This window comes from Misgurnus anguillicaudatus, chromosome 21, assembly GCF_027580225.2.
Source record: "Misgurnus anguillicaudatus chromosome 21, ASM2758022v2, whole genome shotgun sequence".
NCBI lineage: Eukaryota > Metazoa > Chordata > Actinopteri > Cypriniformes > Cobitidae > Misgurnus > Misgurnus anguillicaudatus.
This window is the reverse complement of record NC_073357.2, coordinates 46,455,394-46,470,551: the sequence shown is the minus strand read 5'-3', so window position 1 is coordinate 46,470,551 and position 15,158 is coordinate 46,455,394. Positions and strand designations below refer to the sequence as shown.

At 39.4% G+C, this 15,158-nt stretch overlaps 1 protein-coding gene across 2 annotated transcripts in view; it reads right to left on the bottom strand.

Moving 5' to 3' along the window:
* The window catches only part of hdac8 (histone deacetylase 8), a 28,071-nt gene extending 13,058 nt beyond the window's left edge, over window positions 1-15,013 (bottom strand). Inside the window, exons 1-9 of one of the 2 annotated variants that reach the window (XM_055210778.2) lie at window positions 14,761-15,013; window positions 14,298-14,350; window positions 14,057-14,187; window positions 11,850-11,991; window positions 10,194-10,306; window positions 9,804-9,881; window positions 9,198-9,306; window positions 8,911-9,083; window positions 8,426-8,520 (exon numbers count right to left, since the gene is read on the bottom strand). In XM_055210778.2, the coding sequence (XP_055066753.1) occupies window positions 8,426-8,520; window positions 8,911-9,083; window positions 9,198-9,306; window positions 9,804-9,881; window positions 10,194-10,306; window positions 11,850-11,991; window positions 14,057-14,187; window positions 14,298-14,350; window positions 14,761-14,874 (1,008 nt within the window). In that variant the 5' untranslated portion in view covers window positions 14,875-15,013. The remainder of the gene's footprint in view (window positions 1-8,425; window positions 8,521-8,910; window positions 9,084-9,197; window positions 9,307-9,803; window positions 9,882-10,193; window positions 10,307-11,849; window positions 11,992-14,056; window positions 14,188-14,297; window positions 14,351-14,760) is intronic. The other variant, XM_055210772.2, reaches the window with a different exon arrangement.
* Between the last annotated feature and the right edge of the window lie 145 nt (window positions 15,014-15,158).

The window sequence follows — 15,158 nt, the reverse complement described above, 5'->3', positions numbered from 1 at the left end:
CAGTGTTTGTTCATACAAACAAGTTCTGCTTTGTGATATTTTCCTGAGCTTGAAAACAACACAGACTTTAGTTTACCGTGGAAGGTTAAGTCACACTTTCTTCCAACACACACACAAATGCATTCGCTCTGTGGATAGCTATGCCCGGTCTATCAGTGTTTTGACCCATTGGGTTAAAAGCAAGCCAAAGTTTCAGAATTACAAATAGCATTATGTTTTTAAAATGGAAAGTACAAGGGTTAGCCAAATATACAGCCAAGCGCGTTGCTGTGCTCATTTCAAACACTGTCTGCATTGTGTTGGTGAGGTATCTGGTATTGGCAAGCATCAGATATGGTCACATGTGTGTTACATGCATTAACTCGACTCTGCTTTCAATTACTCCTCTCTTGTTTATCCGGTTTACCTCCGGTCTCAATGCACTTCAACATGCTAGGGATTACAGAACATATGAGTCTGTGAATGTGTGTGTCTTTGCATGTACAACATACGCACACACATACATCTGATCAGAGATTTGCTGATACACACTTTGTTGATTAGTGCACGTGCACATTGAATAAGTTACTTAGTTGCTGTTAATATATATACACACACACACTCAGGACACCTCACTATGCCACTTAGTGTTTTTCTTGAACTCAACCTTTCTCCAGCAAACTAATCTGAAACAGCACTATCCACTTCTCTGTTGCATTGTTTGGTTTGGACTACATTAAAACAAAGGCTGTTTTTGTGTTTGTGTGGTATGTTTTTCTATACAACCATGATTGAGAATAATAAAAATTTGATGACAAACTAACAAAAGTTTATATGAAGAGGATAACTGGAATAGTGGCAGACATAATGGGATCAACAACTCCCTCCTCAACAAAGTAAGTCACAGAAAACACAATGACAAAAGATGACCTTCATTGTCATTGAGTTTTGGCTCATCATAAAAGGTGAGTTTAGGTGTCACCTTGTGACTTTTTCAACTTTGACTCCTCGAGCATCAGCACCACCCAAAATCCATTATGGACTTTCCCAAAGCTCATTTCCAGCATTTATTCAACTCCGGAATTCTGGGAGCCAGCTACTTCCCAGACGCGACTGCAAAATATTTCCACCCACGGAAGAAGATAGAGAGGCCACACGGGGTTGTTGCGTCATATATTTTGTTTGTGATGGGGTTAAAAAACACCTGATCCTAAGTCTGTAGTATCATCCATACAAAGTGTTTCCAGTTGGAATTATTAAGTTATACAAAATCCCCAAAACGGAGCTTAAAAATATAGACAGCTGACGTCACTTAAAAAAACGTAGGGCATATTTTATTTCTTTCTAAAGTCAATAATATGGGTAAATACCTACAGCATCCACCATAGATCAGTCATATATAGGTGTGAGGGGCAATGAGCCAAACCTGTGCTGACAGTATGTCTGTCTCTCACTTTATAGCGAACCACCAGGACTTGGTTCAAGGGGCAGAACAACAGACAATGCAAACATAACACTACTGGCACTCACAACATCCTGTCTATCCCAGCAAGAAAAACTTGGCAGCCAATGAGAAAATGTGCGTATACGTACATGTCTAAGAAATATTTATAAAGTACAGCCACGTCACTTGAATATGATGGAAGAATCTCAAAAATGCCAAATTTAAAAAAACAGGAAAGTAAATACGACCTACCTCTCACGATAACCTACCCTCATACACATATTATTTATGGTTAGTGTTAATGTTGGGGCTGAAAAGTCCTGACCACTATTTGGATAACAATATGATCCATCTACATTTTACATTTATGCATTTGGCAGATGCTTTTATCCAAAGCGACTAATGGCTGAAGTATAATAGTTTTTTATGCGAACGTATGCACGCAGACAACGCACAGCCTTGCAAAGCATATACCTTGTGTTATAGCATTTACATTATAACAAGGTATACATTTGAAAAGTTACTACAGGGTTCCCACACATTAGTTAACTTCAAATTCAAGGACCTTTCAAGGACTTTCCAGGTCCAATACCGTCAAATTCAAGGACTAAATGTGGGGACACATTTCAAGTGAGAGCAAGGTTATACCGTGTTACCTTTTAAGATACATTGTTACCATTCCCTTTCGAGGGGAACTCGTGCTGCGTCACTGCAGTGACACTCTGGAGACGCCTCCAAGGTTAAGTGCCTCTGAATGTGTATATCAAATTCAACCAATGGTGAGGTTTAAAGAAAAAGACAGGGTGACACGGGAGCCAGGAAGTATATCGCTATCTGAAATATTGGCAAAGACATCCAAACACATCATCAGATATAATGTGCTACAAACATTGCAATTTTAAACACAACAGTTTAAACTACAGTACTAGTAGGTCATTACATGCAGTTAGGAGAGGTTTTTCAGAACCTCAGTTGAACTGTAATGGCCAACAATCCTGCTGTGCATTAAAGCTCCATAAAAATCAATTTGAAGGCCAATCCGCCTGTCTAAAACAGTTTTACATTTACACATCTCAACCTAAACAGCCCTTACACAAACCTCTTCCAAAGAAGCACCACACACACCGTTTGTCCCCTTTACACCCCCTGTTCTACCCACTGGGGTCGCCAACCCCTCCTCACACCATTCAGACTAAGCAGAAGACCTCGCGATCCTCTTAGCAGTGTTTGACTAGCGTAACCACAGCTGTCATTTTGTTACAGTGTGTGCGTGAGCTCACCCCATGACTATGTTTTGACTGTGCTTGGGATCAAGGGTGGAGTTCCTCGGTCTTATTCACTGGCAAGCATGTATGTTCAAGTTTGTCCGTTGAGGCCAATTCACAGTGCCACAACAAACACCAGACTTCGGCGGTTGTTGGGTTTTGCTGAATCACTATTGGTGTTTGTAGCGGCGGTGTGAAAATAACATCCATGTTTCCCAGCACTCCAAATCCAACAGTCGACTCTAGAATGTTTGAAATGTTGGCGTTTGTTGTGAACCAGCCTTAGGAGACACTCATATACAATGGAGGGAAATGATGCAGATAGTCCATTCCTAGTAAGCCCACCCACCTCCAAATTCCGAACTGTATTTGAGTTAGAAGGAGAACCAGAGAGACAGAGAGAGAGACCAATCGAACATCTATCTGGCTGACTGACTACAGGGGGGAAGCATAGCACTGTTTGTTATTTCACTGGGCTGTGCTGAAAATAACTTGGCAGAAATGAGTAAAAAGAAGTTTTAGAAAGAAGGAGAGGATGTACAGATGTTGACTGGCCACAGAGCGGTAAAGGCCGTTTCCACCCACAGGCCTAGCAAAGTCCCAGACAGCCCTGAAAAAAAAAACACAGCAAATTTCCTACCACTCGCTGATAAAGGCGAAGCCGGAATATGGTCAATTTTTTACGCATACAGTGTGCACAACGCAATTTTCGTCATCAGAAGTGTGCGCGTGTACTACTACTTGAACGTCGGCATACACGTACGAGTCAAATAAACTATGCTTTGCAAGGCTGTGCGTTCAACTGTGCACTTACGTTCACGTACACATAATAAACAGACTACACTCCAGGCGTAAAGGGACACCACTTTTTTGAAAATATGCTAATTTTCCAGCTCACCTAGAGTTAAAGGAACAGTATGTAAGAAATGTATATCAATTAATCATAAAATGGCCCTGATATGTCACTAGACATTAAGAAATCCTTTTCATTTCAAATACTTATATCACTGACAGCAGTGGTCCGGCCAGGATATTGTCATTTAAAAAGTGAAGTTGCAGCCCTCAACTGATGTTTATGTTGTCATGTTGTGTTATGGCCACCAGTTGTGTGATTGCAGTACCAGCTTTAGCCACAAGTTTTGTGATTGCAGTACCAGTTTTGGCCACAATCCTACATACTGTTCCTTTAAACATCTGATTTTTACCATTTTGGAATCCATTCAGCTGATCTCCCGTTCTGGCAGTACCACTTTTAGCATAGCTTAGCATAATCCATTGAATCTGATTAGACCATTTAGCGTCGGGCTCAAAAATAACCAAAGAGTTTCGATATTTTTCCTATTTAAAACTTGACTCTTCTGTAGTTACGTGTACTAAGACCGACAGAAAATTAAAAGTTGTGATTTTCTAGGCCGATATGGCTAGGACTTTACTCTCATTCGGGCGTAATAATCAAGGACTTTGCTTCCATAACATGGCTGCAGGAGGCGCAATGATATTACGCAGTGCCCGAAAATAGTCCCCTGCTATTGAAAGTAACCAAGGGGACTATTTTCGGGCGCTGCGTAATATCATTGCGGTATTAGTACAAATGTAACTAAAGAAAATATATAATATCAAAACTCTTTGGTTATTTTTGAGTGCGATGATAAATGGTCTAATCAGATTCAATGGATTATGCTAAGCTATGCTAAAAGTGGTAGCGCCATACCCGGAGATCGGCTGAATGGATTCCAAAACGGTAAAAATCTAATGTTTCACTCTAGGGGGGCTGGAAAATGAGCATATTTTAAAAAATGTCCCTTTAAGATTTAACTGGGACAAAGCCATGCATTCTCTGTCTAACCACATGGATTGTCAGATGGGACTTTCTTCTTAACAAATACAGAGGATGTTAACTTTACACATGGCATCTATTTTGGCTTTGCAATCAGACTATACAATCATTATGCCACTTTAGAGTATTAACCCTTACTTAAAGCAAAATTAAATGAGCCTTAGTGACATTGTGAGAGCAACATGATTGTACTCTTGAAGGTAAGATGTATCTTGTACATTTACGCACTTAGCAGACACTTCCATCCAAATCTACTTACAGTGCATATACATGTTATCATTATGTGTGTTCCCAAAAGCACAATCTTTTGTAATGCTAATGCAATGATCTACCACTAAGCTACAATAACACAAAATGTACACTACAGTTAAAGTACTCAACGGCAAAATACTGTCTTCTATTATTGTTTGATGTATTGAGAAAATGGGCAGACAGGAAGAGGTGTGAAACCTGTTTGAAATAATATTCCATGTGTCATTATAGGGATAGTTCACCCACAAATAAAAATTGTGTCATCTTTTATTAATTCCAATGTTGTTCTTAACCTGTATACATTTCTTTATTCTGTTGAACAAAAGAAGATATTTTGATAATTAAAAATTGTAAGAACACAGTTGACGGTATCTATTGACTTCCATAGTATTCGTTTATCCTAATATGGAAGTCGATTGGTACCGTCAATTGTGTGCTTACCATCATTCATCAAATATCTTTTGTGTGTGTGTGTGTGTTCGACAGAAAGAAACTCATACAGGTTTAGAACAACATAGCGATGAGTAAATGATGACAGAATATTCATTTTTGGATGAACGAAGAGTCTCATGATTATAGAAGGCTGGGTGAACATGTTTGAAGACCTGGAGACATGAACATGCCAACCAGATGATAATCATAACCTGTCACTGAAATCTAATCAAAGTTTCAGTCTAGTTGTATTATACAGATAACTGTAATCAACTCCATATGTCTTCATTGTAGAGGGATCTTATGAAAGGTTCAACAAATCCACAAAAAAACATTTTGTACTACAGACACACAGTTGTCCTGGCCCAAACCATGATGATCTTTAAGAAAAAATCCCCTGCATTTCTGTGTCCCCCATGTGAGAGGACTGTCTACCCTCGCTTTTTCATCTATCTGTGCGTGTATGTGTGACAGGGCCTGAATGAGTTCGTTGTGTGCCTCCACTTCAGTCTGTCTTCATTGTTTGCTGTCCTGGCAGGGCAGAACCCAAACTGAGCCGCCTCTGAGTCTCAGCAGCTGGACGGGCTGGAGGAGAGAGAAAGATTGCACAGGTACAAAGTGCTTCTTGTTTCACCTCTCCGTTCCCAGCTTCTTCTATGCTCAAATACTCTTCAAGCTTTTTACACACCCATTGGTTGATGCCTCTCTGTCTTTTAACAACCTTATCTCTTTCTTTCTCCGTCTCTCTCTCTCTCTCTCTCTTTTCTATATCCTTATAGACTCACACTACAGTAAAATAGTGTTTTGTTTGGCCTGGATGGACACACAATGACAGCAGTGGTGTAGAGGAGATAGAATGGGGGGCTTCTCTTTTTAAGAGAAGGACAAAGAGTTTTATGCTTTGAAAAACTGATGGTGGGGACAATAAAATGAGAAAAGCTATAGAGAGAAAGAAAGCCTGAAGAGGAATGGGAAGGAGGTGATGATCCCGAGATTCAAAATGTAATAAGACTGAAAAAGCTCAAATTAGATTGATTTATATGGCCATCACATGGGGACAAAAAATGAGTCTGGTTTAAAAACTACCAAATCATGTTAGCAAAATACTGGGTGGATAGCACCATACTTAGGATATTATTTTAAGTTCTATAAAGATTTTTTGGAAATTACCTAACGTAAATATATATATAAAAATGTATTTATCATTAGTAATGTGTTGCTAAGGACTTCATTTGGACAACTTTAAAGACAATTTTCTCAATATTTGTAGGCTGATGCAAACACATGTCTTGATGAGAATAAGTAAGGGATAATGTATATTAGCTTATTATACAACTATTTACCTATGTAAGGTAAGGAACATTAAATATTGTTTCGAAATACTTTATTTGCTTATTTGTAACGAATGCAGACCTCCCCTGAGAAAAACCCATTTACTTTCAGTTTTACTATAAGACAAGACGTTCAAATGTCGCGAACACACTATTAGTTTTAATTATTTGTAAATATAATATCAAATATGTTATTGAAACACATATTTATATTTAATTTTGTGTAATATTAAACTGTACCTGTCAAATTGATTTGCAGCACTCTCTCAACTCAACTCAATTTTATTTATATAGCGCTTTTCACAATTGGTAATTGTTTCAAAGCAGCTTTACATTAATAGAAGAAGTGAAAAGCACAGAAAATCGACAGATAGCATAACATTATACAGATAGCATAAGCAGCTAAATTTGCTGCGGCAATGAATCAACATTATAAGCAAGCGTATTACTAATGTAACGTTTTGAAGAGGGTGCTAAGTTAAGCCAATGAAGGCTGCCTCTCCGGGTAGAAAAGCCCCCTAGGAGAAAAAAACCCCAGACTTTTTAGCCGGGGGAAAAAAGTCCTAGGAGGAAAAAACCCTTGGGAGATATATATATAAAAAAGAACTTTGCAGTATATACACACACACACACACACGTAAACAGATAAGGAGATTAAGCGGGGTCTGACGGTGGTCGTTGGTCATCCGAACTACCGTGTGTTATTAGTTTAGATTGGTTGTTATCTGTGAATTAAAAATAGGGATGGGACGATTACCGGTTTCACGATTAACCACGCTAAAATGTCATGACGGTTAGTATTACCGTTAAAATTTAATTATCATTACAACCGTGTTTGATTACCATGATTTTGAAAACTTGCGGTAAATCCTGTCCAGCCAGAATCAGTTTGATGCAGGTGTGCACATGCAACATAGTTTTTTTGCGCAAGACGGCATTTAAGGGACAACGTATTGTATTCATTCACGGTAAACTTATTAGACAGATTTTTTTTACCAAAGAAATAATTTCAGGGACATTAAATATTAAATTGTGATTTTCAAAAATAAAACTTTTTTATGTTTTTAGTGTGTGTATCAGTTCTTTTTGAACATTTCCATCTCATTTTAACAAAACCATGATAATAATGATAACCGTGATAACTTTGGTCACTATAGTCATGATATTAAATTTTCATACCATCCCTCCCCAATTACAAAACTGCAAATGTCGTGCCTTGCCAATCAGAATCAAGCATTCCAACGAGCCGTGTAATAAAGCGAAATAAATCTCTTCTGCTTTAAAAATGCATTCATCTTCATCCCATCAACGTCCTTAATACTCTCTGACGATTCTCTCTATTGCCTTATTTTGGTTGCTCGCCCTGTTGAGAGGTCAAAGGTGAAAGCGAAGCAGGAGGTCACGTCAGCTGAAACAACAGCATCTTTTATGCTGGTGTCCATGAAAGCGCTCTCTATAAACATTAAAAGACCTTCTTTGTGCGTTAAAAGAAAAGAGCGATATCAAACTCTCCCTGACCAACCACAAGGCTTCATTCCTTCATCTTTCCGCTGAAGTTCCTCAAACAAAATGAAAAAAGCTCTTAAAGGGCTCTCTCCCTCTCAGTACACGGTACACAAATTCTCTTTCTCTAAAGGAAGAGGAGAGTAGGGCGTAAACAATTGAAAGAAGAAAAGCACAAGTCCCTCTCAGTCAATCTGTAGGGACAGAGTGGTATTGTTAAGACCCTCTTCGCCGCCGGTGTACGTGCGTACCCGCCTCCCTGCTCCTGAGTCACATGAAAACAAACCCGGTTATTGAGAGGTGCCCGGGCATCTTTGATTAGAGCGGGTGACTCAGCGGGGGTAGAAGAGACAGCTGCTGAAAGAAGACCTCTTGGTCTCACCTCGTGGTCTGGGATCTCAGAAGATAGAGTCTGTCCTAGGATGGTCCCTGTTAGGTAGGTCCAGCAGCGGGCAGTATTGGCAAGGTTATAGCCACCTGAGAGAGGCAGAGTTGTATATACAGAGACCGAAAGAGAAAGAGAAGAGGGATTGGAGTCAGCAAAAGGGCTTCATTGTACGAGTGTAATTACTACCTTTCATCTAGTGCTTGGCTAGGCAGGTCTGCAGCTTAGAGCTCATTTCAAAATGGGCTAAAATCACAAAAGTTCACTTTCTTCTCTTAGACGAACCCCCCCCCCCCTCCTGCCCGTAACAGCACACTAATAAACTTTTTGGCCAAGACACCAAGCTGGCAACAAGGAGAGGAGAGGGAGTTGGCGGTGTTAAGGTATAGAGGGGGAACAAACCAAGGCATCACTGCCTGAATTATCTGTAGTTTTATGTTTTTGAGAAAATGATACAATTCAGTAAATACAACTACACCCACCTCCTCCAAGCAAAAGGGTAGGTAACTCCCAGTCAAGTATATAATTCAGACACTTTCCGACTCCAACGGGAGTCATATTGAACGAGCACATGGGGTCGCCCGCCATGGTGTCCGCTCCCAGTTGCATCACAACCGCTTCGGGGTTAAAGTACGCTTTCACTTCCTGCAACACGCTGAGAGATAAACAAAACCAGACATGGGATTATTGTATTATAAGCCCAGCAAAGCATTTAAACACTCAAGTGAGGAATTACATTCTATTGACTGATAACTAAAAATTCAAAGACCTGGTGAAGGTCTGGCAGTAGCGATCATCGCGAATCCCATCCTCGAAAGGAACGTTGACAGCGTACCAGCGTCCTTTACCTAGCCCAGTGTCAGTCACATCACCTGTACCTGTAAACAAAATGATACACCATTTGTGATGATGATACACATATGATAGACCATCTGTTCAACCTTACAAGAGGACACAGAACTGAATTTACATACAGACTTAACTGGTGGTTTTGCACATGATCTATGAGACTTTGTCAAAATTTGTAAATGTTAAATAGCTAATGACCTTGTCAAGGTCAAACAACCTGAATAAGTGAACAGGCAAAAAACCCCTAAAACAAATGAATAAAGCCCACAATATATTACTTGTTGGCTCTATACAGGACTTGCCCAGTTACCCTCACTAGCTTTATTGTTAAACTACTGAAGTGGCTCTCAGAATCTCCAAGAAGCTGCTGAGCTCCGGTCTTTGTTATCAGCCTGGTAATCAGACTCTGGGCACCAGAGTGGGGCCTGCAGCTCCAACTCTGGCATGACTTGAAACATGACTGTCAATTAAAGGAATTAAAAGGCGTGCTGATCTTCACTGAGGCGTAGAGGCATGCCGGACGAACCTGGGAAGAAGCCAGGGGAGAACTTGTGCAAAGACACTGTCATGACTTTGGAGGTGAAGCTGAAAGCGTCCTCCACACCTGGGAAGGAAACAGCAAAGTCCACTTAGTGATGCTCAGTGGAAGGATATTATATCAGACCTGAGTCTAGTGGAGGTGTCCTTGCATTGATGCAGAAGCAGAGACTCCATCCAACCACTACGATGCAATCAAGAAATAACTTGTGTAAAGGGTCACTATAAAAAGAAACCTAATATCTACAAAGATGCCAATCTGGATTTAAGAGTCAGATTTAACTCAGAAGCTAATCAAACATCTACCAAAATACAAATAGAGACAAGCGATTGTTATGGTTACACACAGTAACCATTATTAACAGTCAAGTGTTATTACCATCTCCATGGTGAAGATCCACATCCACATAGAGAACTCTCTCATACTTCTCCCGCAGTTTGAGGATTCCAAGAACAGCGTCATTCACATAACAAAACCCAGATGCCTCGTCCCTTACACAACAACACACACACACACACACACACACACACACACATACAGTCAGCTGCTCCATTGACCCACTAAACAACATCATAAAAATGTTTCTGACATTTACAATGTCCACAAAAATGTGTTAATCTCAGTGTGGACATTTTTCACTTTTAGCTAACAACAAAAAAGTATACGAATAGTTTTTGTCTTTTGTTTAAAAATATGAAACGTTACAAACATATTAAACTTGATTATTATTCAATTATTTTTTGTAAAGTGTTTTCCCTGAAACATTTGGGCTATTTTTTTATTTAAACACCAGTGGCTTTATATTTTGTTAGACATTTGTGACCCTTTCTGTGAAAACCAGGTCTCAGTCTTAATCTAATCATAAGATTAGAAGCATCAAAGTTTGAATTCACTCATTGATTTCATATTAAGTCAATATTTTAAAGATATCAAGGGTACATTTGAAGGGTTTGGTTCCAAAACGCAATGAATACATTTGGACTTATTTCTGTAAAAATGTGTTTCTATATCACGAAAGTGACAAGATGATTTTTTCTGTTACAAACTTTCACATAGCATCTTTAGGTTATAATAACATTCAAAATCAAATTCAAATCCCTCACTTGATTTTCAAAGATTTATGACAAAATCTGATTATTTTTTTCTGCTAAATGCAATAAATCCATGATGACAAGTTTTTTTTTTCAAAATGCTATAAATATATTGATTCAACATATAAATGTGCATTCATCTTTGCCATGCTACATTCATTTAGTTGACTAGTGGTATACACGGATTAAAAAAATAAACATTAAATGGCATTAATCAAAACACTTACTCTGTCATATTAAGAACTCTGTGGGACGTCATCGCTGAACTTTTTTGACGGTGATCAGCTGTAAAATGTTTAGGTCCTGCTCGATTTTTATTGACTTCGAGTAAAATAATGTAAAGTTTTTCATAAGATCCCCTGGGGTCAATGTGTTAGCATGACAGAAGCTTGATCCTGTCGTGTAAGAACAAGCAACATCCGGCATTTTTCCTTCGCCCGAGTGCCTCTCACGTAAATTATTAGATTTTGATGGCTTACTTTGTTCCCAGCCACAGAAAACCACCACAGCTTTATCAATGCCACCAAAAGTGTTATCCGTTTTTATCCGCTTAAAAAATCACCACGTTTTGTTTTGTGCCACCAAACTTACTCGTGTAACTACTCTTTAAATAGGGAAAACACGGAGTGTTTAGTGGCTTCTAAATTCATCCCTGTTTGGATCCTAAGGAATGAATGGGGCTAGGCTAAATGCTAACACATTCACAATGCGCTGTACAAAGATTAAGTGCACGCATTGAAAAAAGATAGGTATTTATTCATTCGTCTAAGCTGAGGTAAGAACATAGTAAAATATTGAAAAACGGTGGTGTTTTCCTTTAACAGCTTAAATAGTAAACCAAGCAGATCCATATGCTTATGCTAAAGATGACACTGGCATCTCAATGATTTATGTGAAAGTGAAACACAATAGGGTGGGCACAAGGCCCGTTGTGTTGTATTACTTCTTGGCGTGATGCCACCCTCCGGCCCAGTTGATGGCCACATCACACTTTCCATCCTTCAGATTCTGGGCAGCAGTCAGAGTGGCTCCTCCAACGGCAGCAGCGTAATCGAAAATACCCTCCACTACCGGACAGTCATAACCTGAACAACAGAGGCGGACATGAGGGACGGTTGATAACAGTGAGAGAGAAACAATGGGATGGTGTGTAGAAAGGAAAGTGAGAGGAAAGACAGATTGTGAGAGTAGATACAGATAGTGAGAAAGAACAATAAACACTGAGCTAAATTAAAATAAATCTTTTGGCAAGTGCCCTGTTTCCTCTTCAAAAACAATAACACTTTTATAGATCCCTGGAGATAGGTATGAAGTGTCAGTTTGTCACACATTTAAATTACCCATTTATAAATATAACCATGAGCCAGTGCAAATGCAAACTCTGAAGGTATGAGCAAGTTTCAAGCTTAATCCTGCCCACTACTGTTAGTTGAAGTGTACTGCATGTACTGTAGCAACAATGATACACATTGGCTCATATACTACATAAACAGAGATGTGCTGACACCCCTTCTAATAAACAGGTTTGGCTATTTCAGGTGCACATAAAATCAAGCATTCAGCCATGAAATCTCATTAGAAAAACATATTCATGACAATGCCTTATGCACAAAGAAAGATCTTGTGTGCACTATCCACTTATCCTTGTGTCTGAATGAGAGAATATCCCTTCATTCATTTTCAAAACATCTTGTGAAACGTGAAAAAAAATAATTCCCTAAAGGGGCCATGGCATGAAAATCTGACTTTTCCATGTTTAAGTGCTATGATTAGGTCCCCAGTGCTTCTATCAACCTAGAAATGTGAAAAAGATCAACCCAGTAACTTAGTTTTGGTAAACCATTCTCTACGAGCACATAAAAAATAGGTAGTTGAAATTTGGCTCTCCTTATGATGTCACAAGGAGCTCTTATTATAATAATACCACCCTTTAATCTGCACTATCCAACCACAGCACTGCCATTTAGTGCAGAGAAAAGCACAATTCAGTTTTAGGCTCTGTTTACACGTACATGGCCATTTTTAAAAACTGAGAGATTTACCTTTGTTTGTGGCCCTCGTTTACACGCAAACGGAGAACTCGCCTCTGAAACCGATTGTTTCTAAAAACTCCGGCCAGAGTGGAGATCTTGAAAATCTTCGGTTGCACGGTTGCATGTAAAGTGAGACAAACGGATGTTTAAGCAGGCAACGTCACAAAGTATGCGCCAGAGCTCGCACCTACGTCAACAGTGCGACCCATGTTTACATGTGACTGCTACTCTGAATGCTTCCAAGATCACATTTATGTTTGTGCAAACTCGTTTCGTGTGTTTGTATTTGCAAATACAGCTGCTCCGTTGTGTCGGGGGGCGGAGACGAGTGCTCGGAGGTCGGCGGTTTTGCGCGTGTTTGACTTCGTGCGGCGCTGCAGGGGCCGGCGGACGGATGATGTCGGGGTGCCGCGGGAGCGATTCGAGATTGGACCTCTGCGTGTGGTTCCTCGGCTCGCTCTCGCGGTGCGTTGACGTCATCAGTCACCTACTGCAACAACTAATCCCTCCAGCATGAAGAACCAGTTCACGTCACCACCAGCGCTGCCGGTGATTGGCTTACGTCTGCTTGAGCGTCTCTTGACGGCGGGTATGCACGGGTGCGTGTGGATAAACACTTTTCTGGGGGCTGACATGTGTGCACGATGTTGTTTTTGAGGCCGGAGAGGTTGAGGTGTCCGTTTGTGAGGGTGGCCGCCCACGTGTAAACATAGCCTTAATTGCAACAAACCACCATCATTGTGATCAGTGTTTGAATTTCATCAGCTCATTTGCATTTTAAAGGACACACCCAAAAGGGCACATTTTTGCACACACCTACAAAGTGGCAATTTTAACATGCTAGCTATAATAAATTATTTATATGGTATTTTGAGCTAAAACTTCACATATGTGCTCTGGGGACACCAAAGATTTATTTGACATCTTAAACAAGTCTTGTGCCATGGCCTCTTTAATGCCCATGGATTTGAAATTAACCACAAGTATATACAGGTGAGCGTGCACATGCTTCCTTACTGTGTGTGTACATTTTCCTAAAGACATTAGTATGTCTGAACAGTGTGAAAATAATGCAAGCACAAACCTGATTTTGTTTTTTAGAAACAAAAGTCTTTACCCAAGCCAAAGTCGACAGACTGAGGATCATCATTGTCTCCATCCTGGCTGATCTTGTGAAGGTGCTGTAGGTATGCGTCTGTGTGAAACACCGCCATCTCTTCTATTGAAGCCTCACGAGGCTTTACCACTCTTAAGGCCACACAACAAAATTAAACTTCAGTTAGCATTATCATAAACTTATTAAATACCAAACCAATTGTGTCAAGACGCTTTGAACTGCAAACCATGTTTTGACTTACTTCATGTATTTCAGTAAGTCATAAGCCTCAATCAGTGAATGCACCATACTGGCCTGTGTAAAAGAAAAATAAAGCAAAGCATTAAAATAACCATATACATGTTAAAACACAGCTAAAGTAATTTTTAATGATTTACTAATAATGATAGAAACTCATAATTAGATTGAGACTTTATCCTATAATTCACAGACAGGACAATTATTTTTATTTTATTCATTCCTTACAAAACGGACTGTGGCATAACGCCAATGAATCAAAGATACCATAGTACTGAATGATGTAACGTTACCATGCCATTTACATGGCACTTTATTTATTAATGAAAGATAAACGAGAGCAAGGCACCACTCGTACCTCAAATCATCATCATCTCAGACAGTTATATGTAACGTGTTCAACTATAAAAGTGTACAACTGAACTCAAAGGTGTTGTGTTTGGTGTGTAAGTTGCAGCTCATCTCACCCGGTTTGGTACTTTAGAGAGTGAATCACATGTCTGGATGTACTCCGGACTGTAAACATAAACCACACTGCGATTTCTGCTTTTATCACCATTATCGTCTCCTTTATCACACATTTAAAAGTGAAACAATTTAAAATCAAAGCACCACATAAAACGACACAGAGGCTGAGCGCAGTGGCTGTTCCAAACGTTATGAACCTAACGAAAACAAACAGCAGTTATTTCAAAATAAAAGTTCGAATTTTAAAATAAGAGGCGGAAATTACAAATTACACGCGCTAATTATCCTACTTCAAGGTAACTTAAAATGCACGTTGTCACAGGACAACGGCAAAAAAAATAATCACAAATAACTATAAAATTCTCGAATTAAATTAAGTTTATTTAAAATGTAATTG